The sequence below is a fragment of the Eublepharis macularius genome, chromosome 8, assembly GCF_028583425.1.
Source record: "Eublepharis macularius isolate TG4126 chromosome 8, MPM_Emac_v1.0, whole genome shotgun sequence".
Classification (NCBI taxonomy): Eukaryota; Metazoa; Chordata; class Lepidosauria; order Squamata; family Eublepharidae; genus Eublepharis; species Eublepharis macularius.
This window is the reverse complement of record NC_072797.1, coordinates 76094315-76121273: the sequence shown is the minus strand read 5'-3', so window position 1 is coordinate 76121273 and position 26959 is coordinate 76094315. Positions and strand designations below refer to the sequence as shown.

The 26959-nt window shown below is 46.2% G+C and overlaps 1 protein-coding gene across 5 annotated transcripts in view; it reads right to left on the bottom strand.

Annotated features, from left to right (window-relative positions):
• Nucleotides 1-230: 230 nt before the first annotated feature.
• Nucleotides 231-26959, bottom strand: part of LOC129334217 (zinc finger protein 474) — a 53202-nt gene continuing 26473 nt past the window's right edge. For 3 of the 5 annotated variants that reach the window (XM_054986141.1, XM_054986142.1, XM_054986143.1), the window contains 2 exons: nt 15517-15697; nt 231-2555 (listed from right to left, as the gene is read on the bottom strand). In XM_054986141.1, coding sequence (XP_054842116.1) covers nt 2404-2555; nt 15517-15697 — 333 coding nt within the window. In that variant the 3' untranslated portion in view covers nt 231-2403. Of the gene's footprint in view, nt 2556-14858; nt 14902-15516; nt 15698-26959 lie in introns of all 5 variants that reach the window. The other 2 variants (XM_054986144.1, XM_054986145.1) reach the window with 2 other exon arrangements.

Below are 26959 nucleotides of genomic sequence, written 5' to 3'. Positions count from 1 at the left end.
CACTCTGAGCCTTCTCTGGTGAACTTTTACTCAGGGTTTCAGAAAGTTATTTTTGGTGTGAGTGTGTAGGTAAGCTGACACCCATGAGGTAACCTGTGAGGGTTTGCTTAATGTTTCCCCTCCCCAGTTTGAGGAATGCATGTGTAATATGCCTCATCCGTTTCTCCTATTTCTATTTATTAATCTGGAAAATACCTTGTCTGCCTTATAATCACACATGACACTTGAAGTTAAAAACACTCTTTTATTCATTTACTGAAAATTGTTAAAAGCCTTAGATAGTGCACCAAGGCTTAAAACTATGTACAAATATAACTTAGCATCTGCTGGACACAGAACATAGCAATAGGTACAGACAAAACAATGGATTCCAAGGACAGTGAGAAAATAACTGCTAATCTGCAGTATGAGAAAATTACGAATGATTGCACCCAGGGATACTGAATCCCAGGGCTCAGAACACACAAGAACGCAGTTCCGGCAGTTCCCCAAATAGGTCACATGACAGGTGGTCCCGCCCACCTGACTCTCAGCCATTTTGGGTCCGTTTCAGCCTGAATTGGGGCCGAAATGGCCCAGATCGGGCCTCTGACGGGTGGCCCGATCCTGACCATTTTGGGCCCCTTTTCGGCCATTTTGGGCCCAATTTCGGCCCTCCTGAATGGCCAGGATTGGGTCGAAAACAGCCAGGATAGGTGACGTCAGGGTGGCATATGCAAATCAGTTATGCTAATGACACACTTCTGGTGATGGCAAGGGGTGTGGCATATGCTAATGAGTTATGCTAATGAGTTCCTCCTGCTCTTTTTCTATGAAATGACCCCTGCTGAATCCCAAATAAGCGCTAACAGAGTACTTTGAAATAAGACCACAATCTGTTAGTTTCCTTCAACCCGGAAATACTATGGAATGAGAACTAATCATTTGGTGTGAACCTCTTCTGGGCACTATGCTGTACCATTTTATTTCCACTGAAGTCAGACTCACACTGTCTCCTGAGACTAAGGATTCCCTAGCCTGGCTCACTAGTGGCTAAACCATGCCTGAAGGAAAAATGGCTGTTAAAGGCTTTTTTATTCCAACTCCCCCCTTCCACCTGCTCTCAAGACTCTAAGGGCCCTGACTGGCTGTTATTGACTCACTGAACAGTCCAATGAGGATATAAAGGGAATTGGTAGTCTGCAGAAAAAAGCAGGATTTTGACCTCTCACAGGAGGAATGACTCCCGGGCAGCAAAAAAGTGTTTTGGTTAACCCCGTCAATAGATATTTTGGAGAAAGACACAGTGGCCACAACTCCCATATCTTATCCTTAAACTGAAGTTGGTTACTGGAGTAGATAATTGTAAAAACAGTTCAGATCAGAGAGTAGGGCAAGGGTCTCCAATCGTTTTGAGTCTGTGGGCACATTTGGAAGTGAGGTTATGAATAATTTTTCTAGTGACTCTTCAACATTTCAGGCTAAAGCTGTGCATAATAGGCCACCTTTTAAAAATGAACATATTTTAAAAAATATTTTCTTGCTTACTCAAAGCTTATCTTCACACAGTGAAGATTCTTGTGCTATGATGGCAGCTGATATCAAAGCTATGATTAAAAAAAAATCTGCACAGTCAATTAGATCACCAATGGCCAATCAGATGAACTGCTGTTCAGAGCCCCACCTGGTCCCACACACTTTCTAAAAACACTTGGTGGGCATCAGGAAACGTATTGCTGAATGCCATAGCACCCGTTGGTGCCACTTGGGGGACTCCTTGAGTAGGGTTTGGGGGGAAGTCTACCATAAACTATAACTTTCAGAACCTGTATACAAGGTTGACAATTAAACCAGGATATTTGTGAAACCTAAATATTGTATATTCAAAAACACCTAAGACACGTAAGATCTTTGTCTTTCAAACACACAAAAATGTCAAATTTTGAAGAAGGTCACTGAAGCTTTTATTGTCTCTTCCCTCCCCTGCCTTTTCAGAAGAGACCTTTTAATAGAAACTTCAAAAGTAAAAAATATGTGGAGGGGAAAAAAAGATGACCGTCCTGAGTTTTACACATGATTTATTAATACAGATGTCTAGAAAAGAATAAGCACTTTGTAATGGAGGGTGGCATACTAAAACAGTGGTGTTCACTAGTCATGCTCTAGGCAGCAAACTGCCCTGGTGGTGAGGTTTAGACTCATTTCATAACGAAACACACAATCAGTGCCACTGCTGCAAAACACCAGTGGAAGAAAAATGTCTATATTTCACCTAGGTAATAAATTCACACAATGATTATGAACTGGGCATGTTCAGAACTTGATTCTCTATACTTTTATGATTGTTCAGTGTTGGAACCTCTGTCCTATACGTTGCAATGGCAATCTTTTTCTTTAAAAATTTAGCTAGCAAGCAGAAGCATTTTATTTTGGGATCTTCAGTTTACATGACCGTTGGTGGACGATCAGTCTGTCTGGCAGGAAGGTACGACCACAAATATCACATGGAACTAACTGGCTCTGGGCGCTGTTCCAAGCAGACTCGTTTAAAGCATCAAGATCATAGTAACCTTTGGCTGGAAAATTAAAAAGGGAGAAAATATCAGTTTTCATTCTAGAGAACCACATTCAACTTTACATGGAAAATATTTTCAGGAAATACCTGTTGACTGAGCCTTTTAGTTTTAAGTAAATCACACAGCTGGTGGGGGATAGGGGTGGGTAAGTCCCCCCCAACACTGTTCATTGTCTCCGGGGGTCAAACAAAGTTAACTACAAACTGAACCATCTTGTATATAATGTTAAAATATTTTACCATGTGCTATGTTACGCATTCTTAACTAATTGTTAACATGTTTGCCTATACTTCAATATCAGCCAATTTCACCGCTTGGCAGTCTTACAAATCCAGCGTAATGAGCCAGTGTTATCTGACCAAAGTGATGGAAGGAAAAGCACACAATGTTCTCTGTCTCTCTGTTCTCCTCCCCCTCAGCTTCCCTGCTGTTCTTAAGATAAAGAATCCAATTCAGGTTCATTTTATTTTTTATTCCATTTTATGTTGCTTTTATAACAACAACATTCAATTTATATACCGCCCTTCAGGACAACTTAATGCCCACTCGTAATGGTTTACAAAGTATGTCATTATTATCCCCACAACAATAATCACCCTCTGAGGTGAGAGGAGCTGAGAGAGCTCTGAGAGAGCCGTGACTGACCCAAGGTCACCCAGCTGGCTTCAAGGGGAGGAGTGGGGGATCAAACCCAGGTAAGTTCTCCAGACTAGAGTCCCGCCACTCTCAGCCACTACACCAAACTGGCTCTCGAAGTTAACCTGCTCTAAGTCACAGCTTTTGATGCGGCTTAGAGCAAAAGTTAACTTGAAGACCAGCAAAATGGGCAAAACTCAGCCGAAGTCCATTTCATCCCACTGTGTGCTGGTGTCAGCTGTAGCTTTATCTGCAATCAAGCCTAGAAACTGAGGCAGATGGAATGTATTTGAAATGGCGCAGTTGCTTTCTGTGTGTCTTTAAATGTGTATCAAAACCTATTTCCACATTTAGCTGAGATTGTTTAATAGCCATATAAGCTTGTACCAAGGGCATCTACACCTCCTAATCCTCCTTGGTAGTACATGGCCAGAAAACTATTTAGCTTTATTTGAAACAGCAAGTGGCTTGCCTTTGCCAAAAAGGTACAGTGTTTTAGGCAGTAACTTTAATGCATTACGTAGATGTTATGCTCAGACACAGGGCCCATATGTCTAAAACCTTAAAAAGTCCATTGTTGTTTATATATTTGACAAAGACATAGATCTTTCAATAAGGCTCCATATAGATGTAATATGATTCATATCTAATGCTTCATTTCTGAGCATTAAGTTTTAGATCTTTTAATGTGCCTGTTCCTAATACTTATTTTCACTTGATGAGAAACCAACTGGTGTTTCTTTTTTGGCTGAAGCATGTATCCTTTTCGTTTGCAGGAAACGAATGTGTATTTTGAGCATCTTGGAAGATTCTGGGGCAGGCAGCGCACAAGTGTGTGAGAGGCTTATATCTCCTCTCTGTGTCATGCTGCCTTGAGGAAGGAGTGCTATGCAGCAGAGAAGAGGAAGGAAATAGTCTTGCTAACCATTTCCCCTTGAAACTTCCCAAATGTTTTTCTTTTATATGGGATGCAAAATTCTGGTTCCTGGTTTGTGAAATAAACACTCTGACACATGAACCCATGAAGCTGCTTTATACTGAGTCAGACCAATGGTTTATCAAGGTCAGTTTTGTCTTCTCCAGGGTTTTAGAAAGAGGGCTTTCAGCTTAACTGGAGACATTAGGGACTGAACCGGAACCTTCAGATTGCAAAGTAGATTCTTTACCACTGAGCCACAGCCCTTCCCTTAGAGAGCTCTGTCTGGTGTAAAAGTGGCTGAGGCAGGACTTTTAGGGGGAAATGATTGAGAGGGGAAAGATTAATTAGCCTTTCCCCTGTGATGGAATAGGTAAACAGATCCCCAGCTCCACTGAAGAGGCACAGTGGCTGTTTTTGTGTGATTGATGATAGACATGGGCATGAACAGGAAAAAAAACTGAACACGCTGTTCGTTGTTCATTGCCATCGACGAACATGAACAGACAAACAGTAACGAACATGTCCCATTAACCAACATGATCGGTGCTTGTTGTTCGTGGGGGCCAGAACGGCCCCCTTCAGACTTAGAGAGCCCATTTTAACAGGGAGTGTTCAGCAGGCTCTCCTCCAGCCACCACCCAAGGGTGGTCAAGACGGCAATGTGGATCTTGGAGTTATACATTCCCTAATCCAACACCCCCAGGAATTCAATTCAATTGGAGCCACCTGTTGACTTTGGCCCTGTATACAAGTAGTGGACTTGAAGGTGGGCCGCCTCTCCTCTAGAGGGCGGGGGGGTTGGCCACTCGCCGGTGGCACCCCCCATGTGCCTGCCCACCAGGCCTCCCAGAGGCTACTTTCCACCAAGGCATTAATGTGTGTCACGTTGGTGGTCACCAGGCCTGCTGGGCTCGAGGAGGTGGAGGTGGGCCACCTCCCCTCTAGGGGGTGGGGGTTTGGCCACTCACCGGCGGCACCCCCCATGTGCCTGCCTGCCAGGCCTCAGAGAGGCTACTTTCGCCATGGCTGGAATTTGGGTTAGGTTGGCAGCCGCCGGGCCTGGCAGGCTTGGGGAGGCAGTGGCGGGCCACCTCCCCTCTAGGGGGTGGGGGGGGTGGCTGCTCACCAGCAGCACCCCATGTGCCTGCCTGCCAGGTCTCCCAGAGGCTACTTTCTGCGCAGCCAGAAGGTGGGTCATGTCGGCAGCCGCCATGTAACCAAATGACCCAGAAACAGCCTGCAAAGGAAACCTTCCAGCAAGACATGATGGCATACGCAGAGGCCTTGCACATACAAACACACACCCTGGTGGGTCAGAGACACCAACATATGTCCACCAGATGGGGACATCATGGCATCGGGGCCAATGTTGTTGTCCATACCTCGCATGGTGCAGAGGCTGTTGCCACCCAAACACACCAGCTGGACATGGAGCATTGGACAGTTAGGTACATGGGATAGATAGGTTTCTCGATAGACAGGTGCATAACTGTATGGGATAGGTGTATAGGATAGAGGGATGCATGGATACATTGAATACCTGTATTAGATTGACAGGAGATAAAGATACCATGTACAGGGATATTGGGGAGACAGGTGGATTGCATAAATATCTGGGTTATCCCATCATTAGAAAGTTGGAAGGAAAAAACCAAGGGTGGGAGGTGGGGCCAACCCCTAACATGTAGAAGTGGAGGCTCACATGCTGGCCATCAAGGCGGTGGAGGATGCCTTCCCCCCCATCGTGAGAGAGGCAATGGTTCCCCTAGGAAAGGGGATTGTGGGCAGATAGGTAGGTGCCCACATGGGGAGCTGTGGGCTGCCCCCCACATCACCCACCAGCCTGCTGTCACAGACATGGCAGTCTATTCAGCACCATACAGAAAATGACAGTTCCACAGAATCCACACTACTCAGAGACACCTTACCTGTGCAGGCAGTACAGGCACTATTAATAAGGAGCGTAGGCTGCCGCCAGCATCACCCACCTTCCTACCTTCGTGGAAAGGATGGGTGTCACGGCCGGGACCCATCCCTCCCTGCTCAGAGGGGACAGCAGGTGCCCTGGATAGGGGGCACTATGCGGCACAGCTGTATCTGCAACAGCTTTTGAACTTTCCCTCATGCCCAAAAGCGGTGGCTGCAGACATGACCCACTTTCCTGCCTTCACGGAAAGGGTGGGATGGGCAGGACAGGAGAGGTTGGGAAGGGTCATAGTGGTTCCATCTAGAGAGAGAGAGAGGTTGAAAGAGGGACCATCCGTGGAAAGGATGGAATGGACAGGACAGGAGAGGTCATTGGGAAGGGTCAGAGTGGTTCCGGACAGGTTGAAAGAGGTTGAAAGAGAGACCAGCAGCCCCGAGAACTGAGGGGGGCTAGAGCATTTCTGCAGAATCCACACCACTCAGAGACACCACACCTGAGAAGGCAGTACAGGCACTACTAATAAGTAGTGTAGGCTGCTGCCAGCATCACCCACCTTCCTGCCTTCGCGGAAAGGATGGGAGTTGCAGCCAGGACCCATTCCCCCCTGCTCAGAGAGGACAGCAGGTGCCCATGGATAGGGAGCACCATGCTGTACAATCATATACACGACAGCAGCTGAGGTGTCCCTTGTGCCCAAAAGCAGTGGCTGCAGACATGACCCACCTTCCTGCCTTCACCGAAAGGACGGGAGTTGCAGGACCCATTTCCACCTGCTCAGAGGGGACAGCAGGTGCCCATGGATAGGGGGCACCATGCAGTGCAACCATATGTGCAACTGCTCCTGAGCTGCCCCTTGTGCCCAAAAGCAGCAGCAGCAGACAGCACACACCTTCCTGCCTTCACGGAAAGGATGGGAGGGACCCATTCCCCCCTGCTCTGAGGGGACAGCAGGTGCCATGGATAGGGGGCACCATGCGGCACAACCGTATCAGCAACAGCTTTTGAGCTGCCCCTCATGCCAAACAGCGGTGGCTGCAGATATGACCCACCTTCCTGCCTTTCCAGAAAGGGCAGGATAGGCAGGAGAAGTTGTCGGGAAGGGTCGTAGTGGTTCCATCCAGAGAGGGCAAGGTTGAAAGAGGGACTGGGAACTTGTCAGGGAAAGGACATGATGGGCAGGACAAGTTGTGGGGAAGGGTCATTTTGGCACCATCCAGAGAGGGAGAGGTTGAAAGAGGGACCAGCAACTTGTCAGGGAGAGGAGGACAAAGGGTTACCGGCCACATTGCGGAGCAGAACTGGGAAGACCCCTTCATTTGCGGGCCATGAGCTGAGAAACCCACTGACTCATGGGACAGTGGCAGCAGCTGACATGGCCCACCTTCCTGCCTTCATGGAAAGGGCGGGATGAGCAGGACAGGAGAGGTTGAGAGGTATCTGAGCAGTTCCAGAGAGGGAGAAGTTGAAAGAGGGACCTGGGAACTTGTCAGGGAGAGGACGCGATGGGCAGGGCAAGTCATGGGGAAGGGTTGTTTTGGCACCATCCAGAGAGGGAGAGGTTGAAAGAAGGACCGGAAACTTGTCACGGAGAGGAGGACAAAGGGTTAGCGGCCACATTGCAGAGCAGGACCGAGAAGACCCCTTCATTTGCAAGCTATGAGCCAAGAAACCCACTGAGTCACGGGACAGCGGCAGCTGACTTGACCCACCTTCCTGCCTTCATGCAAAGGATGGGATGGGCAGGACAGGAGAGGCTGGGAGGCATCTGAGAGATTCCGGAGACGAAGAGGTTGAAAGAGGGACCTCTGTGGAGCTCCTTTTTCCAGCACTGCATCTTGCACCCCCCTCCCCCGGCATGGCGATGTTGCCCTTGATATGTGAGTCACAGAGGGAGGCCATTTGGTACAGCACCTCGTGGCACAGAGGATGCATGCACTCAGCCATGCATGCCTGCATCCTTCTTATAAAGTCTCTGACCCTGGGGAGCAGCTCTCGCTCGTGCTCTATCTCCTTGGCTAGGAACTGGTCGAACCCATGGATCAGGGAGATGACCTGACACAGGTTGTCCTTGTATGAGCACAAGAGCTCGGTGGCCTTCTTAAAGGGTTTCAACAACCGAGACATCTTTTCAAGGACTCTCCATTCCATGGCGCTGAGGCTGAGTTCCTCTCCCTTCCTCAGAACGTCTGGCGATGACAGGATGTCCTGCAATGGGCCCTTCTGCTCCACTAGATGACTTATCATGTCATAGGTGGAGTTCCAGTGGGTGGGCAGGTCTTGATAGAGTTGGTGCTCAGGGTCCCCCATCCCCCTGCCTCTGGAGCAGCTCGCAGGAAGTGTTGATGCTGCGGGAGAAGTGGGAAGCGATGCGCCAGCAGCTGTCCAGCAGGTTGCGCGTCCACAACGTTCTCTCGTCCCAGCTGTCCATTGGCTTGCTCCCTAGGCCGAGAACATCCCTCATCACCAGGTGCAGCTTGGCCCGGGAGGGATGCTTCTTTCATGGCTGCCAACATGTTGCTTCCCGCGTCTGTCACCATGAAGCCACGGACAAAATCCCGCCCCTCCCCGGCTGTCCACTCCATCAGAAGTGGCCCGAAAGTGCCTCCATACAAAGAGCTTGAAATGTGGCCCATTAAATGTTCCAGGGGAAGGAGGACGAAGCGTTACAGGCCGCACTGCAGAGCTGGCACTAGAAGAGGGTGGACTACAGGCAGGGACAGCACTGAGATTTTGGGATGGGGATGGGATGGATGTTTCATTGAACCCCAACCATTCCTCCACGGACCACTGGCCCTCCTCCTCAAAAAGTTTAAGAAGATCCTCTTCCCCTGGCAGAAAGAGCTGTTTGGCCTACTCCACAGCCCCCACAGCTGAATCTTGGGGAACAGGAGGTTCTTCTGCCCCCGAGCCCCGTCCAGTACTGCTTCCTGCGTGGCAACCAGGATAATCTTTGCCCTTCCCCCCACGACCACCCTTGCCCCGCCGCCTGAAGCCTCATTGTGCCAGCAAACAAGAATTAAGGAGGAATGAGAAGGAGAGAAAACTGCGAGCCCTCAGCCGAGGTGCCCACTAAGCTTGGCACCAGGGCCTGGCGGCAGCCCTGGAACCAGAGGAGATAGATCCCTAGCCCACCACACACACAAAAAATCCCAGCTCCAATGTACTCTCCCTGTCTCTCTCCCAAAATGCTAGCAACAGCTCTCTCCCACTCCACTGCTTGCTGAAACTAAAAGCCAGAGCATGGAGCACGCTTCCTTTTATAACCAGAGGTCCCATAGAGAAAAGCAGGAGGTCTGTGGTTGGCAGTCAGAACTGCCTAACAGGGTTTTCAGGGATGAGATTGGAGTGCCCATGGCTACAGAACACCCCTCCCCCTCCCCCTCCCTCCTCCCTGGTCTCTGCTTCCATGTAACCAATTGTAACCAATTTGGAGCTCCACAGAACAGTCAGCGCATGGGGGGGGGCTTCAAAGTAAACAAGGGATCCCTTTATTCTAGATGAAATAGGAATGTTACTTAACCAGAAATAGTTGCTTTATAAGTACATATACATAACAGTTTCAGAGCATTATATAAAAGTAGTGTATCAGGCATCTGATGAAGAGAACTTGATTCTCGAAAGCTTATGCTAAAATAAAATTGGTTAGTCTTAAAGGTGCTACTGGACTCTTTTTGATTTTGCTACCACAGACTAACACGGCTAACTTCTCTGCATCTATAAAAGTAGTGGTTTCCGAATTAGCATATTTCACACTTGCAGGTCAAATTCTCAATTCTGTGGCATTGGAACTAGACATGGGCACGAACCAAAAAAATTTAACGACTCCGCGGTTTGTGGTTCGGTGCCGACGACAATCCTGAGGTCGCGAACTGCAATGAACATTTTCCGTTGCCAATCCGGTTCGTGGTTCGCGGGGCTCAGAACGGCCCCCATTGCACTTAGAGAGCCCATATTCCCGGGGAGTGTTTTACAGCCATCACCCAAGTTTGGACAAGATTGCAAAAGGGATCTTGGAGTTATACCCTCTCCAATCCAAGGCCCTCAGGAAACTCCCACTCGATACAATTAGAGCCACCGGTTGATGTTGGCCCAGTGTAGAGAAGGTGGGTGCCAACAGTGGCCGACAGGCCTGGTGGGCATGGGGAGGTGGCGATGAGCCACCTCCCCTCAGGGGGTGGGGGGTCTGGCTGCTCGCCGGCGGCACCTCCATGTGCCTGCCCACCAGGCCAAAGAGGAGTGTGCTGGTATTCACAGCAAGTGTAGGAACGGTGGGTACTGCCGGCGGCCACTGGGCCTGGCGAGCATGGGGAGGTGGCGGCAAGCAACCTCCCCTCAGGGGGCAGGGGGTCTGGCTGCTTGCCAGCAGCACCCCCCATGTGCTCACCAGCCAGGCCAAAGAGGAGTGTGCTGGTATTCCCAACAAGTGTAGGAATAGTGGGTACTGCTAGCGGCCGCTGGGCCTGGCGGGTATGGGGGGGTGGCGAGCCGCCTCCCCTCAGGGGGTGGGGGGTCTGGCTGCTTGCTGGCAGCACCCCCCATGTGCCCACCCACCAGGCCAAAGTGGAGCACACTGGTATTCCCATTGAGGGTAGGAACGTGGTTGATGCCGGTGGCCGCCGGGCCTGGCGGGCATGGGGAGGCGGCAATGAGCCACCTCCCCTCAGGGGGCAGGGGGGCTGGACACTCGCCGGCAGCACCCCCATGTGCCCACCCACCAGACCAAAGTGGAGCACGCTGGTATTCCCAGCAAGTGTAGGAATGGTGGGTATTGCTGGCGGCCGCTGTGCCCGGTGGGCATGGGGGGTGGTGAGCCGCCTCCTCTCAGGGAGTAGGGGTCTGGCTGCTCACTGGCAGCACCCCCATGTGCCCGCCCACCAGGCCAAAGAGGAGCACGCTGGTATTCCCAGCAAGGGCAGGAATGGTGGGTACTGCTGGCGGCCACCGGGTCTGGTGGACATGGGGAGGCAGCAATGAGCCACCTCCCCTTTAGGGGGTGGGGGTCTGGCCGCTTGCTGGTGGCACCCCTATGTGCCCACCTGCCAGGCCAAAGAGGAGCACACTGGTATTCCTGGCATGGGAGGGAGAGGACATGTCATTTGGATGGGGGCCTGATCTCCCAGCCACTGCAGGTCCTCACCCAAGGGTCCCTCTGAGGAACAGTGCGGCAGCAGCCGACAGTACCCACCTTCCTGCCTTGCCAGAAAGGATGGGAGGGAGAGAACGTGTCATGTGGATGGTAAGTGGGAAGATCCCCCTGCAACTGCCCGGCCTCACAGAAGCGCGCGTTTATTCCCGGCGAGGGCTGGAGGGTGGGTGATATCTCCTCTCTTTCTATTTCAATCTCTGTTTCTACATACAGTTCTCCAACCTTATACCATTCTCTAACCATTAACATACATTCTCTAATATATGTACATACATTCTAGTGTTTTTTTCATTCTACTTATACATTCTGTAACATTTGTTTCTTTCTCTGTTTTTTATTTTCAATCCTTTTCTCCATGGAGAACGTGTTCTGTTCGATTCTATATCTCTGTGTTGTATCCGCATTCTGTTTCTAGTTCTAGAACGGTTGACATCTGTGTGCCCCTTTCTATCTGTTTCTCTGTATCTCCCTCTCACTATCTATTTGCAACTGTCTCTCTCTCTCTGTTTCTTCCTATGTGATTCCACCACTATTTATCTGAATCTCTCTCTTTCTATGTATGTATCTGTCCTTTACTATTTCTTTCCATCTCTAGCTGTCTTCCCCCCCCCCCTCTTTCTGTAACTATATCGTTTTCTACGTTCCTTTCTCTATCTTCATCTATAGGTATGTTTGTGTGTCCATCTATTTCCAATGGTTTTGTTTTTGTTTTTCAACACATCTTTCTATCTGTCTCTCTGTCTTGTTCTGTCCGACATGTGGAGGGGGAGCGGCAAGATTCCCCAGGAACCACGGGTCCTCACCCGAGGGTCCCACTGAGGAACAGTGCGGCAGCAGCCAACAGTACCCACCTTCCTGCCTTGCTGAAAAGAATGGGAGTTGCGGGACACATTCCCACCCAGCTGAAAGGGGTCCAGTCAGTCCTGTTGACAGGAGAGCCACCACGCTGTGCAACCGACTGTATCCCTATATGGTACAATCAGCTGTGCGATTGCAACTGAGCTGTATAACCAAGGAGGGAGCCATAACAGGATAGTCCCTCATGAAGCGGGGGCTGACATGACCTGCCGTCCTGCCTTTGCGGAAAGTAGGGGATGGGCAGGACAAGAGACATTGCTTGGACAGGTCAGAGTGGTTCCTGAGAGGGGGAGACAGAAACAGGACAGCAGCAGAAGCAGCTGACATCGGCCACCTTCCTGCCTTTGCGGGAAGGACATGAGTCGAGGGACCCATTCCCCCCTGCTCAGAGGGCTCAGCATTTGCGATGGATAGGGGCACCATGAGGCTTAACTATATGTGAAATGGTTCCTGAGCTGCTGCGCAAGTACCCAAAGGAGGCTGCCTCCAGCATCACCCACTTTCCTGCCTTCGCAGGAAGGAGGTGTCATGATGATCTGGCTGTGCCAGGAAGGCCTATCAAGGTCTCAGAAGCCTGTTAGCAGTGGGACTGGACCTGGCTAAACCTGACCCAAACATGCTAGCCCTCATTCAAAATACCCACAGGACTCGATGGGCAAGGGTGCGTGGCGACGGCATGGAGAACCAAGGGGCGAAATGTATAAGTAGCCTGCAGAAGCACACGCACTCCACACTAGATAGAGGCAAGTCATGTAGGGCAATCGTCTCTGCCAAGAAGCGAAGGCCCACCTCCTGAGCCATCAGCCTCGAGGTTCTAAGCAGCGCTGTCCCAGACCCCGAGGGGACAACCTCCACAAGTGCAGCCTGCTGGAGCGCTCTGCTCCCACCAGCGTCATTCTCAGGGCACTGACCCCCCGCTCAAAAGAGCTGGTAGCCCCCTTTCTCCTCCCAACAGATGTTTCACTGGGTGAGGAGGGAGACAGGCTCGGGTGGTGCTTCTTCAGGTGCCAAGTCAGGGCTATCGAAGACAGGTGCTTCGGGTTTTTGCCCCTGCTTACCAGGACATCATAGGAATGGCACCACACCACACGGGGGTCATCAGGAAGTGCCTGAAAGTGCCTCCATATGGAGGCATTGAAACGTCGACCGCTAACTGTCCCAGGGGAAGGAGGATAAATGGTTACAGGCTGTGCTGCGGAGCTGGCCATGGATGACGGGGTGAGGGGTGGACTGCAGGCCGGGACACCACCGAGCATTTGGGATGGGGACGGGAGGGATATTTCATAACACACATACCATTCTTCCAGGGATCCATCACCCACTGCCTCCGCAAAATGTTGAGAGAGATTCTCTCCCCCCTGCAGAAAGACCTCTTGGGCCTCCTCCACAGCCCCCACAGGTGAATTGGCGGGAGCGGGAGGACTCTCTGCTGCCCCTGAGCCACCCCCAATACTGCTTTCCAGAAGCAAACCAGGAGGACTGCCATCGTACTTCACCCCACAACCACCCTTGGCAGCCAACACAACAGGAAGACTCTTTGTGCCACCAAACTAGAATTAAGGAGGACAGGAAAGGAGATGACTCTGTGTGTCCTCTGCTGCGGTGCCCACTGAGCTTGGTCCCAGGGCCTGGCAGCAGCCCTGGAACCAGAGGCTGAGGCTAGAGCCCTAGTCCAGCACACCAAGATGCCTGACCACCAGATAAGGCACTAATAATACTGTGTGAGCCCTCAGCTGAGGTGCCCACTGAGCCTGGCCCCAGGGCCTGGCAGCAGCAGTGGAAACAGAGACTGGGGCTACAACTGTAGCCCAGCACACCAAGATGCCTGGACAGAACAGGCACAGAGACTAATAATAATAATAGTGATTGTAAGAATAATAATGAAAATGATAATGATTGTGATAATAATAATAATAATTTGGTGAGCCCTCAGCTGAGGTGCCCACTGAGTTTGGCCCCAGGGCCTGGCAGCAGCCCTGGCACCAGAGGGAGGGAGGGACTAGAGCCTTAGCCCACCACTCCCAGAAGCCTGACCAGATCAGGCACTAATAATAATGATTGTGATAATAATAATAATAATTTGGTGAGCCCTCAGCCATGGTGCCCAGTAAGCTTGGCCCCATGGCCTGGCAGCAGCCCCGGAACCAGAGGAGGTAGATCCCTATCCCCAAAATCCAAGCTCGATTATACTCTGTCTCTCTCCCCAAAGGCTAGCAAGTAGCTAGCAGCAGCTCTATCCCACTCCACTGCTTGCTCAAAGTGAAACCCAGCCTGGGAGCCCAGTGCTTTTTGTAAGCTGAGGTCCCATAGAGCAACGCAGAAGGTCTGTGTTTGGCTGACGGAGCTGCCTATCAGGGTTTGCGGGGATGAGATTGGAGTGCCTGTGGTTACAGAACACCCCCTCCCTCCCCCAGGTGTCTTCTCCCAACTTGAAACCACTTTGCAGCTCAATGGTTGGAAGGAAGACCTGCTGATCAAGGTAAGCTGGGCTTCCATTCGGGTTTCCAGGGTGACAGAAGGAGCACAGACAGAGTTCAGGCATTTCCCTGGCTCCATTTCCAGGGAAACTGATTGATGGCGCCTGGCTGTCTGGCTTCCCGAACCATGGCCAAATGCACAAAACCAGGCTTCTTCCAAACACTGGTTCGTTGGCCATGGACAATCACAAACTGCCGGGTCGCAATCGCGCGACCACCAATTTTGTGGGTTTTTGAAGTTCGTAATGCGGTTCATGCCCATCTCTAATTGGAACAAACAGACCCAAAGTGTTGCACAAGTAGTCTCCAATCATACATGCTTGTTCTGAGATCCACTCACCTGCACAAAGGGTTGATCATCTACTTGCTCCTTCTTCTAATTGCTCAGCCAGGAAAGAAGATGGGAATCAGTTCAGTTCTGAACTTCCAAAGTGGCACAAAGACCAGAATTTCAGGATGAAAGGTAATTACTACAACTCTGTGCTACAAAGATTTTCCCTTAAATTCAGTAATAGACCTTGATCCAGTGTAACCCCCCTCCATAGATTAAGAATGTGTCAAGAGTCATACTCTTCTTATTAGTGCAGCTTTTGTGCTGGCAGTCCATAAGGCACAAAGCTCAATCTGTGATTTTGGGGCAGCCATTCTCTCTCAGATTAACCTGCTTTACTGAAGGATAGAATGAGGAATGGAGAATGATGTTGTTGGCCACTTTGGGTCTCCACTGGGAAGAAAATAGGGTATAAATGTCTAAATAATAAATGCCACCAAATTCATTGGGTCAACTTGTTCATTTATTTTATGCTAAGGAGTTTATTAATGTGACCAATACACAGTTGACTTGAGAAATACAAAACCATACTGATTTTGCAATATAAAACAAGCAAAATTTCAACACAGTCAAAAACCAAAAAATAAATATTCAATAGATGTTAAGATGTCCCACCCACTACTCCTTCACTTCCTACATTGAACATTTTGGATTGCATGTAATTTACCTCCTATGGATCTCATTTCTGGCTTCTTGGGTTCAGGTCTTCGTAAATGTTTTGGCAGTTGGTCATTCTCAATGTGCCATTTTTTCAGACACTGTGGTTCATGGATGCTTATAGACTTAGTTCCATACTCACGCCCACAAATGTAACAAATAACAGTTGGAGGCCGCTTTATCACTGCAACCTGTGGACAACAAGTACAATGAAAGGACAATTGATTGCAGAAAAAAAGTTTAAATTGCAGGGCAATGTTATTGAAAGGAATCCTATTGTAACAATAGGTAATCTAGTTTGGATTAATGTTTTGTACATTGTATTATTGGTTTATATAGAGTCACGGAGAGGCCTTTTAGTAGATCAGAATATGGTTAATTTAGCCACTTTTACAGGCAGCAAATCTAGGAGCTTTCTGGTAGATCTTTCCGAATCTTGTTGTTACCAAAATCCTGTAATTTGATATTCCAGAGACTTAATCTGGGATGTGGAAGCATGTGTTCTTTCTGTAAAGCCCTTTCCCTTTTAAAATAGGCAAATATTCCAATTTTAAAAGAAATCTGGTGAATTCATCTCCAAGATATAAAGGGGAGGCAAAGATTTTAATCTGCTGACTGCTTAATCAACCCGATAGTTTATTATTTGCCCATGTGATTCAATACTATGCAGGATTTTCATACACTGTTTATTTCATTCTTCTGGATAAATATGGTAGCAATTATTGCTACCAAAGGAAGTCTTATCAATAATTTCAAAGTGAGCAGATTTAGGATTTAAAACTAAAAAGGCAACAATTGTTTGCCCCTCCCAGAACAGCTTTGGCTATCTGAGAAACTAGTTTTCCTAGGGAAATATAAAATTAATGTGAATGTCCCTACAAAATTCATTGTTATGCTCTCTCATTCATCTAGAGTAAGTGAGTAACAAATCTTCCTCAGACGTCTGGTGTTGAAGCAGGACTGGGCAGCTGTTCTTCAGGTGAAAGGGTTGTGATGTGTGGTAAAAGGAAATTTGGTGGACAGAAAGGTGCTTTTCACACTGTCACTTTAAAGCGTTTCAGTATCTCTTCTGCTTCCCATGTTTGCAGGAGTTGCACACTTGCAGAGAAGAACTGTTTTTCCCCCATGATATTCCTGACTTTTCCCCCTGTGGATATATTTTATTTTGAAGCCATTGCCAAGTCACATCTGGCCCAATTAATGTCAGTGGGAACTCTATACTCCCCTTCTGGTTCTCTTCTCCCACCTCTTCTTTTCCCTGGGAGCTGATTAGTCTGTGTGGAATTAACCACTCCTACCCTCCTCAGCTCTCTGAACTCCTCTTCCACCATTTTTATCAGTAAAGAGAGGTACGGGTCATAAGGCTGCTTCTCCATTTGCTTCCTTCCTCCCAGGTATGTAAGCACTCACTTATTTTTTTTTCAAAGCCAGGAACAATTGTGAATTTTGCTGCGTATTCCCTGCTAGCTTTAAAAGCCAGAGAAGGGTTAAATGGCTGCTTTTCCCTTCCTCCCTCAAGGGTATGCACACACACTCTTTTTCAAAGCCAGGAATGAGTTATAGTGTTGCTGTGTTGTAATGTTACTGCACTTTTACTCCTGGCTTTAAAAGCCAGGAAAGTGTTAAATGGCTGCTTTTCCCTCCCTCCCAGTGTCTTCTGCTAATGCCAAAAAGTAAAAACAAAACAAGCTTTTGCACAGCCATTTGCAAAACAAAGCGGCCGGGAAGGAATGAAGCAGCAGCATTTTCACCTTTTCCTGGCTTGCCTTTAAAAATTAAATAAATAAGAGTGGAACAAGCGCGAAAAGTACATGTTTTCCCCCAGAACTCTGTCACCAATTGCCTCTCCAGTGGGCACAGGACAGCCCAATCAGCAAATACAGGGAGGGGATGGGTTCCAACATTGCAATGTTACTGCACATGCACAAAGTTTTTTTAAAAAGGGTGACATGAATTGCAAAGCCCCGAAAGTCCAAAACTACACCGAGACGTCAAAGCCTGTCTAAAATGAAAAACAAGATGCCAAATTGAAACTGCCTTGGACAGTGTGGAACATGGGAGTGCCATGGCTGAAGCCATTGTGATCAAGGCAAATGCTCATAAATGGCAGTTTAAACTGCCGCTTACCACTCTACCCGGTGGTGCAGAGTGGTAAGTGGCAGTACTGCAGCCCAAGCTCTGCTCACAACCTAAGTTCGATCCTGGCGAAAGCCGGGTTCAGGTAGCCGGCTCAAGGTTGACTCAGCCTTCCATCCTTCCTTTGGTAAAATGAGTACCCAGTTTTAATGGGGTGGTTTGCCATTCTGCCAAGAAAACGTGACGCGATGTCCCCCCATGGGACAGTAATGACTCGGTGCTTGCACGGGGACTACCTTTACCTACCTTTAAACTGTAAGTGCGAAAGGGACCAAAGTGTTGCTGACAATCCTGGAGAAAAATGCCCTGTCCCTTTAATAGGCTTAATGAATGGAAATGGACAGTTGATGCTTTTTTGGCATGGAGGTAAATAACATCACCTGCTAAATAACATCCCATTAAGTCATTCTTAAAGAGAAAGGACATTTTTTCTCCAGGACAGTTGGCAAACATATAGCAATTAATACCCTGTTGAGGCATCCAAGAGGCAAGTTACAGAAGTTTCTGAATTTCCTTAGAAAGCTTGTGCTTACATATGACCTATGCTCTGGTTTTAATGTGTTTGGTGCTTAGATACTGACATTTTGACAAATAAAAATTGACAAAAACGAGTGTTGCTATCACTTTTAGAGCCCAGCTGGGCCGTTTCCAGACGGCTTACCTGCACCCGGAACGTCACGCCACGTTGCGGGGAAAACGCGAAATATTGCGTTTTCTCGCACGAGTTTTGCACGACGTCGTGCGACGTTGCGCAAAACTCACGCGAGAAAACACGATATTTCGCGTTTTCCCCACAACATGGCGCGACGTTCCGGGTGCAGGTAAGCCGTCTGGAAACGGCCCTGGAGCAATCAGCACCATTATAATTGTTTTTCCAATGATACTTCCTTCCACCAGAATAAAAGAGAATACCTTGTACCAGGTCAATCAACTGATTTATCAGGCCTTACTACATGTCAGATTCAGATTCGTTTTATTGTATATGGCCATTGGCCTTCACAATATCAAAACACTCTCGAATGTCAGTATAATACATAATCAAAATGATCAGGTAATCAAACACTTCAAAACCACATAAAATGCCCTACTAAAAAAACTTTAAAATTAATAAAACCTTCTAAAAGCAATCACTTCATGTGTAGTTCCTTAACGGGGCAAATAGGGACCCCTGGGACCCCTTTAGGTCAGGAAAATATTGTGTGGGCAGCTGGAAGCCTCTGACTCCTGGTTTGACTGTTGGTATAGGGTTGCCAACAGCCAGATGGGGCCTGGAGACCTCCCAGAAATGAAACTGATCTCTAGACAACAGAGATCAGTTTCTCTAGAGAAAACGGCTGCTTTGGACAGTGGACTTTACTGCATTATAACCCATTGAGGCCCTTTCTCTCTCCAAAACCCACTCTCCATGGGCTCGACTCCCACATTATCAGGAATTTTCCAGTCCTGAGTTGGCAACTGTATGCCAAAGTCAGGTTGGGAGAATGCCAACACATAATGTGGACCTCAGCCTGATATTACAGGATCGGCCGGCCCAGCATTTATACTTTTGTTGAGGACCTGAGGGAAAACTTCCCTCCTCAGGTCGGGTGGAAACCACCCTTCCCTGATTGGTCCTCCAGCCGGCTGCCCCGATTGGCTGGCTGGGCATCTTAAAACTACAAAGCCCAGCCTGCCTCGAGGCCGCGCGACTGGGCTGGGCCAGCCTAGAGAGACTGTCCTGCCCTTATCTCCCCGCCCTGCAGCCCCCGCAAATGCCAGCGCAGATAAGTTCCGCGCCCGCTGCTTCTTTTTAATAATTCAAAAGAAGAGTGGATTTGTACAGTCACAGTGCCAATGCCTTTGTTTTTTTAAATGCTATTTCCTCCTCCTGTGCACATAGACACTCTTGTATATTGGGCAGGGGGCAGATATAATTTGCGGTAACAAGCACAGATATAGCACACCACAAAAAATCTAAGCTAAACATTAATTTTGTATACATCATTCTTTCTATACCATATCTTTCAGAAAAGTTATTCTTAAGCCTTCCCCAGTGCCATTCCTTGGGATTTTTTGTGTTATCTAACACTGATTAACCTTTAACAAAATTAATATCACAAATACATTTTAATCTTATTCTCCAGCCTCTTTAAATCCTGTTGCAAATTCATCATTATGGAAGATGATTAAATAAAATTGTTTTAATAAAATCAGCAGATGCTTTCTCAAGAGATTTTCTAAGTTGGAATGTACAGTTACTAGATTCAGCCACTGTTCTGGTTTTAACTCTTAAGAAATGCTGCCCGTATCAAATGCTCTGATGAAGCAATGAAACTTAAATGTGCTATTATTTTATTATTTTATTTTAAATACTTGTATCCTGTACTTTTAGCAAATATACTCCTCATGTGTCTCAGACATAGAATACTCTTTATCAGAGTGGGTTGGAACCATCCAGTTTTTTTAAAAAAAAAATGTATTACTCTCACCCAATTCCTCTTCTTATTACAGCTCCTGTCCCACAGGGTTTTTGTACATGCAAGTCCCATGAACTCCAGCATAGCCTTTTAGGTGCCCAAGGGAACCCGCTCCTCTCTTTTTCACCTGTGGTAAAGCTGGCTGGATCCAATCCACTTCAATTAACTGCTTCCTCTAGATCTCCCAAAATCTCGCTTTTCCTCCCTGTTCCAGTAGAAAATGTGCTACACTAGTGGATAGTTAGACAATTTTTTACCTTGACATCAGAATCTCACCCCCTGACTTTACATGTGTTTTTGATCCCCTCATTTTTATTTAAATCTCATTCAATTTACACACAACTTTGATTAGACCAAGCTTTCACTTGAAATTTGATTTTTGTTAAGGACACATACAATGGAAACATTACAAAAGTTATGATTCTGAGGTACAGGTGAAATACAGTGCTAGAATTTTATAGTGGAATTTAAATATAAATTTCAGGGTAGGATGCACATATGCATCAAAGAATTATTCTCTTTTAATGGTAAGGAAGGACATGGAATCCACTGGATCAACTTCTTCTTTTTTTTAAAAAAAAATTATTAGGTGAGAATATTAATATACAACTTTCAAATAGCATCTCATTATCCTTTCCCCCACCCTTTCCCCCCCTTTTCCAAGACTTCCAACAGCTTTCCAGCCCTATAGCCTAATCTATTCCCAATCTGTCCCCTTTTTCTGTAACTCCTTATCTCATGTTTACTTACTCTTTTATTCAACTAAGCCCTATCTATTAACTTCAAAAATATTGTTATAAACTTAAAATCTATTATCTATTACTTTATATTAGCTCCACATATATTTAAATTTAAACTAACTAACAGTCGGATAAAATATCTACTTTAGTAATTCTAACAATATCTATTAACTCTAAGTCCACTTGCATTTGGGCTAACAATTAGCTAATACTTCACTTCATATGGTAAAGACTCTATCTCTTCTAATAACAAATCCATTCTAATAATTTTCAAATTGCCATAATCACTGAATCAACTTCTAATGATACAGTACAGCAAGTTATGGACCTTTTTCTGTGCCTGTATGTAGAGTGATAAAGACAAGAAGATAACATGTATTTTATTTTGTAAGCAAATATACAAAAAACAGCAGATGGCAGCACTGGATGGTCAGTATATAACTGACAATTTCAGAACTGACTTTTCATCACATGTTGAAAAGAAGAGTATTAAAATGGATATTTAAAGCATGTGATAGCAGTAACTATATAAAAAGCTGAATCAGGATTTCCTCTAGAAGTACAGCCCTCTTCGTTCACACGATGCCATTTGATTTTGAGAATACTACTCTACATATTGTTTATAACATGCAGGTCAGAGCAGGATCCAAGAAGAGGGATATCAAAACTGACTTGCATTGCCAGAGGGTTTAGACTGTTTACTTTAGATACAAACAAACTTGGTTAATCCAAATGATCCCGTATATTCCATTACCAAATGGATAATAATACAACAACTTTAGTCTAACAAACTCAAGAGTAGCTGATTTGTTCTATAGCCCAGAAAATTTTAAGTGCGGTTGCAAGAAGAAAACTGTATGTAGCATTCAAAGAAACAACCTACAGTAAAGTAGGACATTTGTCATATGTTGGAGCTCTGTATAGCAAAGAGGAACTTTCTAAACAAATCTGTATATATTTAAATGTACATGTTTATCCTGCCATCCTCTTTCATTTTATCCTCACAACAACTCTGTGAGATACTGGGCTGTATTAACCCATGGCCAGGCCCATAGGCTTTCAGGTATTTCAGGCCCTTTCTGGCACTTCAGTCTTTCACCCCACTACAGCTGATGCTAGTACAGCAGGTACTAGACCACAGTACATAGCCCTATATCCATTTTGAGAGTCTCCTGAAGAATTCTATTCACAATTTTTAAAATATTTTTATTGCACAAGTAGAATTCAGGAAAGCACATTTTGGGGGTATGATTGTTCAATACTGTAATATTTTGAAGTGAATAATTTTTTTATTATTTATTAAAAATATATTGTTTATGGACAATTGTTTTAATATAAGAGACAATTTATTTCACTTCAATAAGGAAGCAGTTAATTATCTTATTAATAGAGGTTATATAATAGAATCAATTAATTGTAATTTATGTGGGGGTGTGCCTCAGCAAAAAAAATTGATAGGCCCCTAGTCCTTGCAAGGCCCCTAGACTTCAGCCTAGTCAGCCTTATGAATAATACAGCCCTGGTGAGGTAGGTTAGATTAAGACACAGAGAATGGCCCAAGACCATACAGCTTCATAGTCATATAGGGAAAACAGCTACCTTTACTGAGGATTCTTGAGACCAAAGGTCTTCGTGTAAAACATATTAAACATTTATGGGCTGTTATAACATTATGGTCTATCATCACTGCTCTGATCTTCAGAGAGTAGAAGTCCACCACTAGTTTAAGTACTGTTTTCTGGTAATCTGGTCAAGATTTACTTGGGAAATAGGGTTCAGATTTCTTTCCCTCTCTATATTATTGCCATCTGTCCTCTATATGTTTAGCCCCAATTTTAGTAGAAAACTAGCTGCAGTTTCTATCATACTGTTCCTGCTTCTATGAGTCCCCAGTCATCACCCTCCATATCTTTATGGATGGGAGATGTTGAGCAGCATCTTTAGGAAACACTGATCTGGACAGCAGCACTTCCCAGTTTGTTTACAGGTATTTTGCCCTTTCTCCTGCTATTTATCCCACCAACAGAATGTATAAACCTACTTGAAATAGATTTATCCTAAGAGTTGCCTTCAAAGGATTCTAGGAATTTTAATTTTGGTAGAGGCTGATAGTCACTATAATCTAGCCATGAAAGTTGAATAGGATTAAGGCAGGTTTAAATTGGTAATATACCACACCACCTTTGGACTAGTAGTATATCAGGGTCAGTTCACACAACCATTTTATATGTGTTAAGATCAGTATCAGCTGCTTTTTATTGCACTGTTGCACATGGAAACAATCTTCTGATTAGCCTGACACTTCTTCAGGTCACAACAAACCCCATCCCGACTCAACCCAATTTTGAAACATGTTCCAGAAAGATGGTTTCTGGACACATGTCAGAGCAATGCCATCTTTAACCAATTTATATTAGTCCCCAGCCTCCGTTAGCCTCTTTTCCCCACCAATGCTCACCTAGCCAGGAGGGGGGAAAGGCACCTGGAAAGGCCAGAGGCATGGGTGCAAAGTGTGTGCATACTGACCAATCACACTAGAAAATGGTATCATTTCAAGCACGATGTGGAAGTGATGGATCATGCCAAGGGGCAATCCTCTTTTTTAAAAAACGTGGAGAATCAGCCTCCAGTGCAACCTGTTGTTTCTATATCACACCAGAAATGGCGTCATTTTCTGGCATGATGGGTGGATGCAGGAGGTAAGTAGCAGTCACCCTGCCTCCCATCTCCTGGGTTGACCTCTGATTCATGTGCAATTCGTATTTGGTAATTTTCTCCATGCCATCACAGACTTTTTTTTACTATGTGTAGAAGAGCAAAGAAAGCTATCTGATCTGCATAAGGTTCTAGGTGCCCGCCAATGGCAGGCAAACTCCCGGGGATTCTCCTCCTTGCCTGGTGATCACTTAGTGATCACCCAGCAATCAGCAGGAGGTAGCAAGCCCCACAGAGGTTGCCCGCCACCGGCAAGTACCCAGGGAACATTTACCATGTATGTGCTCCCTGGGGGCGCAGCAACTTCACTTTTGGAAGTGACGACATTGCGCTGGCTGCAGGAGCATTCCCATGCTTTGTTTGGGGGCAATTTGGTCCCCAAAGAGGCCAAATAGGCCCCATGCGGAGTGTGGGAGCATTTGCACAGCCAGTGTGGTGACATCACTTCTGGAAGTGACATCACTGTGTCTGCCCTGGGGAAACCTCATGCCCGACACGAGGTAAGTACAGGGAAGTCTACCCTCCTGACAGGAGGGGAGAGGGACCTGTGGCAACCCTAGATCTGCAGAGTGAGGCACTCTGCTAGTGTTGTTTAGTGCTTACAATGTCAGACTAAGATCTGGGAGACCAGAGGTTAAATCTCCACTCTAGGGCCAAGTCACTGTCAACCTAATCTGCCTCATAGGGTTGTTGTGAGGATAAAATGGAGAAACAAGAGCCATTTATGTTGCCCTGAGCTGCTTATAGGAAGAAAGGAATTAAAATGTCCTAGATAGACAAATGGTTGGCAGATATAACTACAAAATGAACCAACTAAAATTTTGTATTTTGCATGCTTGCCTTTAAAGAAGTTTGTTAACCAACTAAAGAGATTCAGAGAAAAGCAATAGAGAAAAGCTTAGAAGGAAATGCCTATGGCAGATAAATTCTGATTACTATAATCCAGAAGGGTGTTGGAGAGGTGACAATCTACTAAGAATCTAGTTACTGTAAATACTGCTGAAAAATAGTTTAGTCCACTTGTACCTTAGGGGTGCTGTGGAGCATTCTCTAGTGTTTAGGGTTCACTAAATGTTTTCTCTTGCAGTTCAAGGTACCTCTTGTTTTTCTTTCTCTGCTGTCTATCAGTATGTGTTAGGGCTTGTGCTCTGAAGTTGCATTAATGGCCGGCAGTCAGTTATTGTCTTTTGCAAAAATTGTTGCAATAAATTCATTGAAATCAAATTCCAAACTGAGGACTGGATTATTTCCTGAACTCTGCCAACAAAGTATACATACGGCAGTAGCACCAAGAGAATGCAAGGAATGAAAGAGGTGGTTGTTGTGGGTTTTCCGGGCTGTATTGCCGTGGTCTTGGCATTGTAGTTCCTGACATTTCGCCAGCAGCTGTGGCTGGCATCTTCAGAGGTGTAGCACCAAAAGACAGAGATCTCTCAGTGGAACAGTGTGGAAAAGATGTAGGTCATTTGTATCTATTCAGGAGGGGTGGGGTTGAGCTGAGTCATCCTGTAAGAGTTTCCCAGGGTGTGGAATGAACAGCGCATGGTTTCCAGTTCTGAAAAACACCAGGCTAACAAAACATTCTATCCCCGACAATAGCCCTGCAGAGAAGATTAGCACATCAAGTACCAATCCATAAGCAAAAGAACCTCCTCAGGATACAGTGAAGCCTCCCTCCATTAGCATTCCACACCCTGGGAAACTCTTACAGGATGACTCAGCTCAACCCCACCCCTCCTGAGTAGATACAAATGACCTACATCTTTTCCACACTGTGACACTGAGAGATCTCTGTCTTTTGGTGCTACACCTCTGAAGATGCCAGCCACAGCTGCTGGCGAAACGTCAGGAACTACAATGCCAAGACCACAGCAATACAGCCCGGAAAACCCACAACAACCATCGTTCTCCGGCCGTGAAAGCCTTCGACAATACAATGAAAAGGTCTTTATTGAATACTTTGAGGATTCCTCCACAAGTGGACCCTAAGTCTTTGCACTGAAAAGGGCCACAAAGAAGAGCTACCAAATATGCATTTTTGTTGGCAAAAAATAAAAACAGAAAAAATGGCTTTATTTGCAAATGATAAACTCTTCCTATCAGTCTTTGTAAGATCTAAAATTACAGGACATTATTCAAAAACACATATTTCTATTTACATGGGGCTTCCATATTTCTCTTATACATCTTTTTCCACATAATATTCTGTTGGGAGAACATAGAGATGGATTTAGGGATTAACTAGTTTAGGGGCTCACAATATAAGAGATTAGATTATACATTTTCTATGTGTATTTGTTCACATGCAGTTATGAATCTTTCATACTGATATTTTCAGTGTCCTTTCTGTGAGGATAATAATAAAGTATTATTTTGATGGAGTTCATTTGACCCTTGCAGACTCTGTTTAGACCCTAGGGGTTATACTGGATGCAATGTTACTATATTGGATCCAGTGCTACTACCTGGCTTCTTACCTCAACGTGGCTGACCTGGTCACCTGGATCCATGCTATGGTAACATCAAGACTTGACTTCTGTAATGAACTATACATAGATCTCCCATCTAAGTTAACTAGAAGACTCCAATTGGTGCAAAATACTGTGGCACAACTGTTATCAGGAGCGAGTAGGAGCATGAACATCATCTCATTCTGCAGTCACACCACTGGCTACCTATCAGTTACCGTGCTCAGTTCAAGGTATTGGTTATCACATACAAAGTTCTTCATGGCCTTATTTTGGCATACCTACAGGACCGCCTCCCTCCCTATATTGCTTCACGGCAGCTTTGCTTATTTGAACAGGATCTCCTGCAGGTGCCACCCTGCACATGGACAAAATCAACAGCAGTCCGTACATGGGCTTTCTCTATGGTGGCCCGTACCCTGTGGAACATCCTGCATGAGGAGGTCAGGAGAGCCCCCACTCTCCTGGCTTTCCGCAAATGATGCAAAACCAAATTATTCAAAAAGTCTTTTGTATTGTAGGGAAGGGTCTCAGATGCTCCACTAATGATTTAGAGACCATAGACTTCACCACTATGTTGCCTTACGTACTATCTGTTGCTTTAAATATGTTCTTCTATGTCAGACTAAAATTGCTTATGTTCTGTTTCAGCATTTCTTCCACTCTATGTTGGAATGTTGCTAAAGTTATGTCTTTGTAAACTTGTGTTTATTTACCCTACGGCATTGTTTATGAAATTGTCCTTGACTGTACTACTGTACAAGACTGTACTACTGACTGTACTGCTCTCACACTGTGTAATCCAACTTGAGTCTCAGTGAGAAAGGAGGACCATAAATGACATAAATAATATATATATATTGTATAGGCTCTCTTAAACTGGCAGTTTAGGGCCTCATCAGGTCATAAACCGGCCTTGTAAAGGGAACTCATACTTT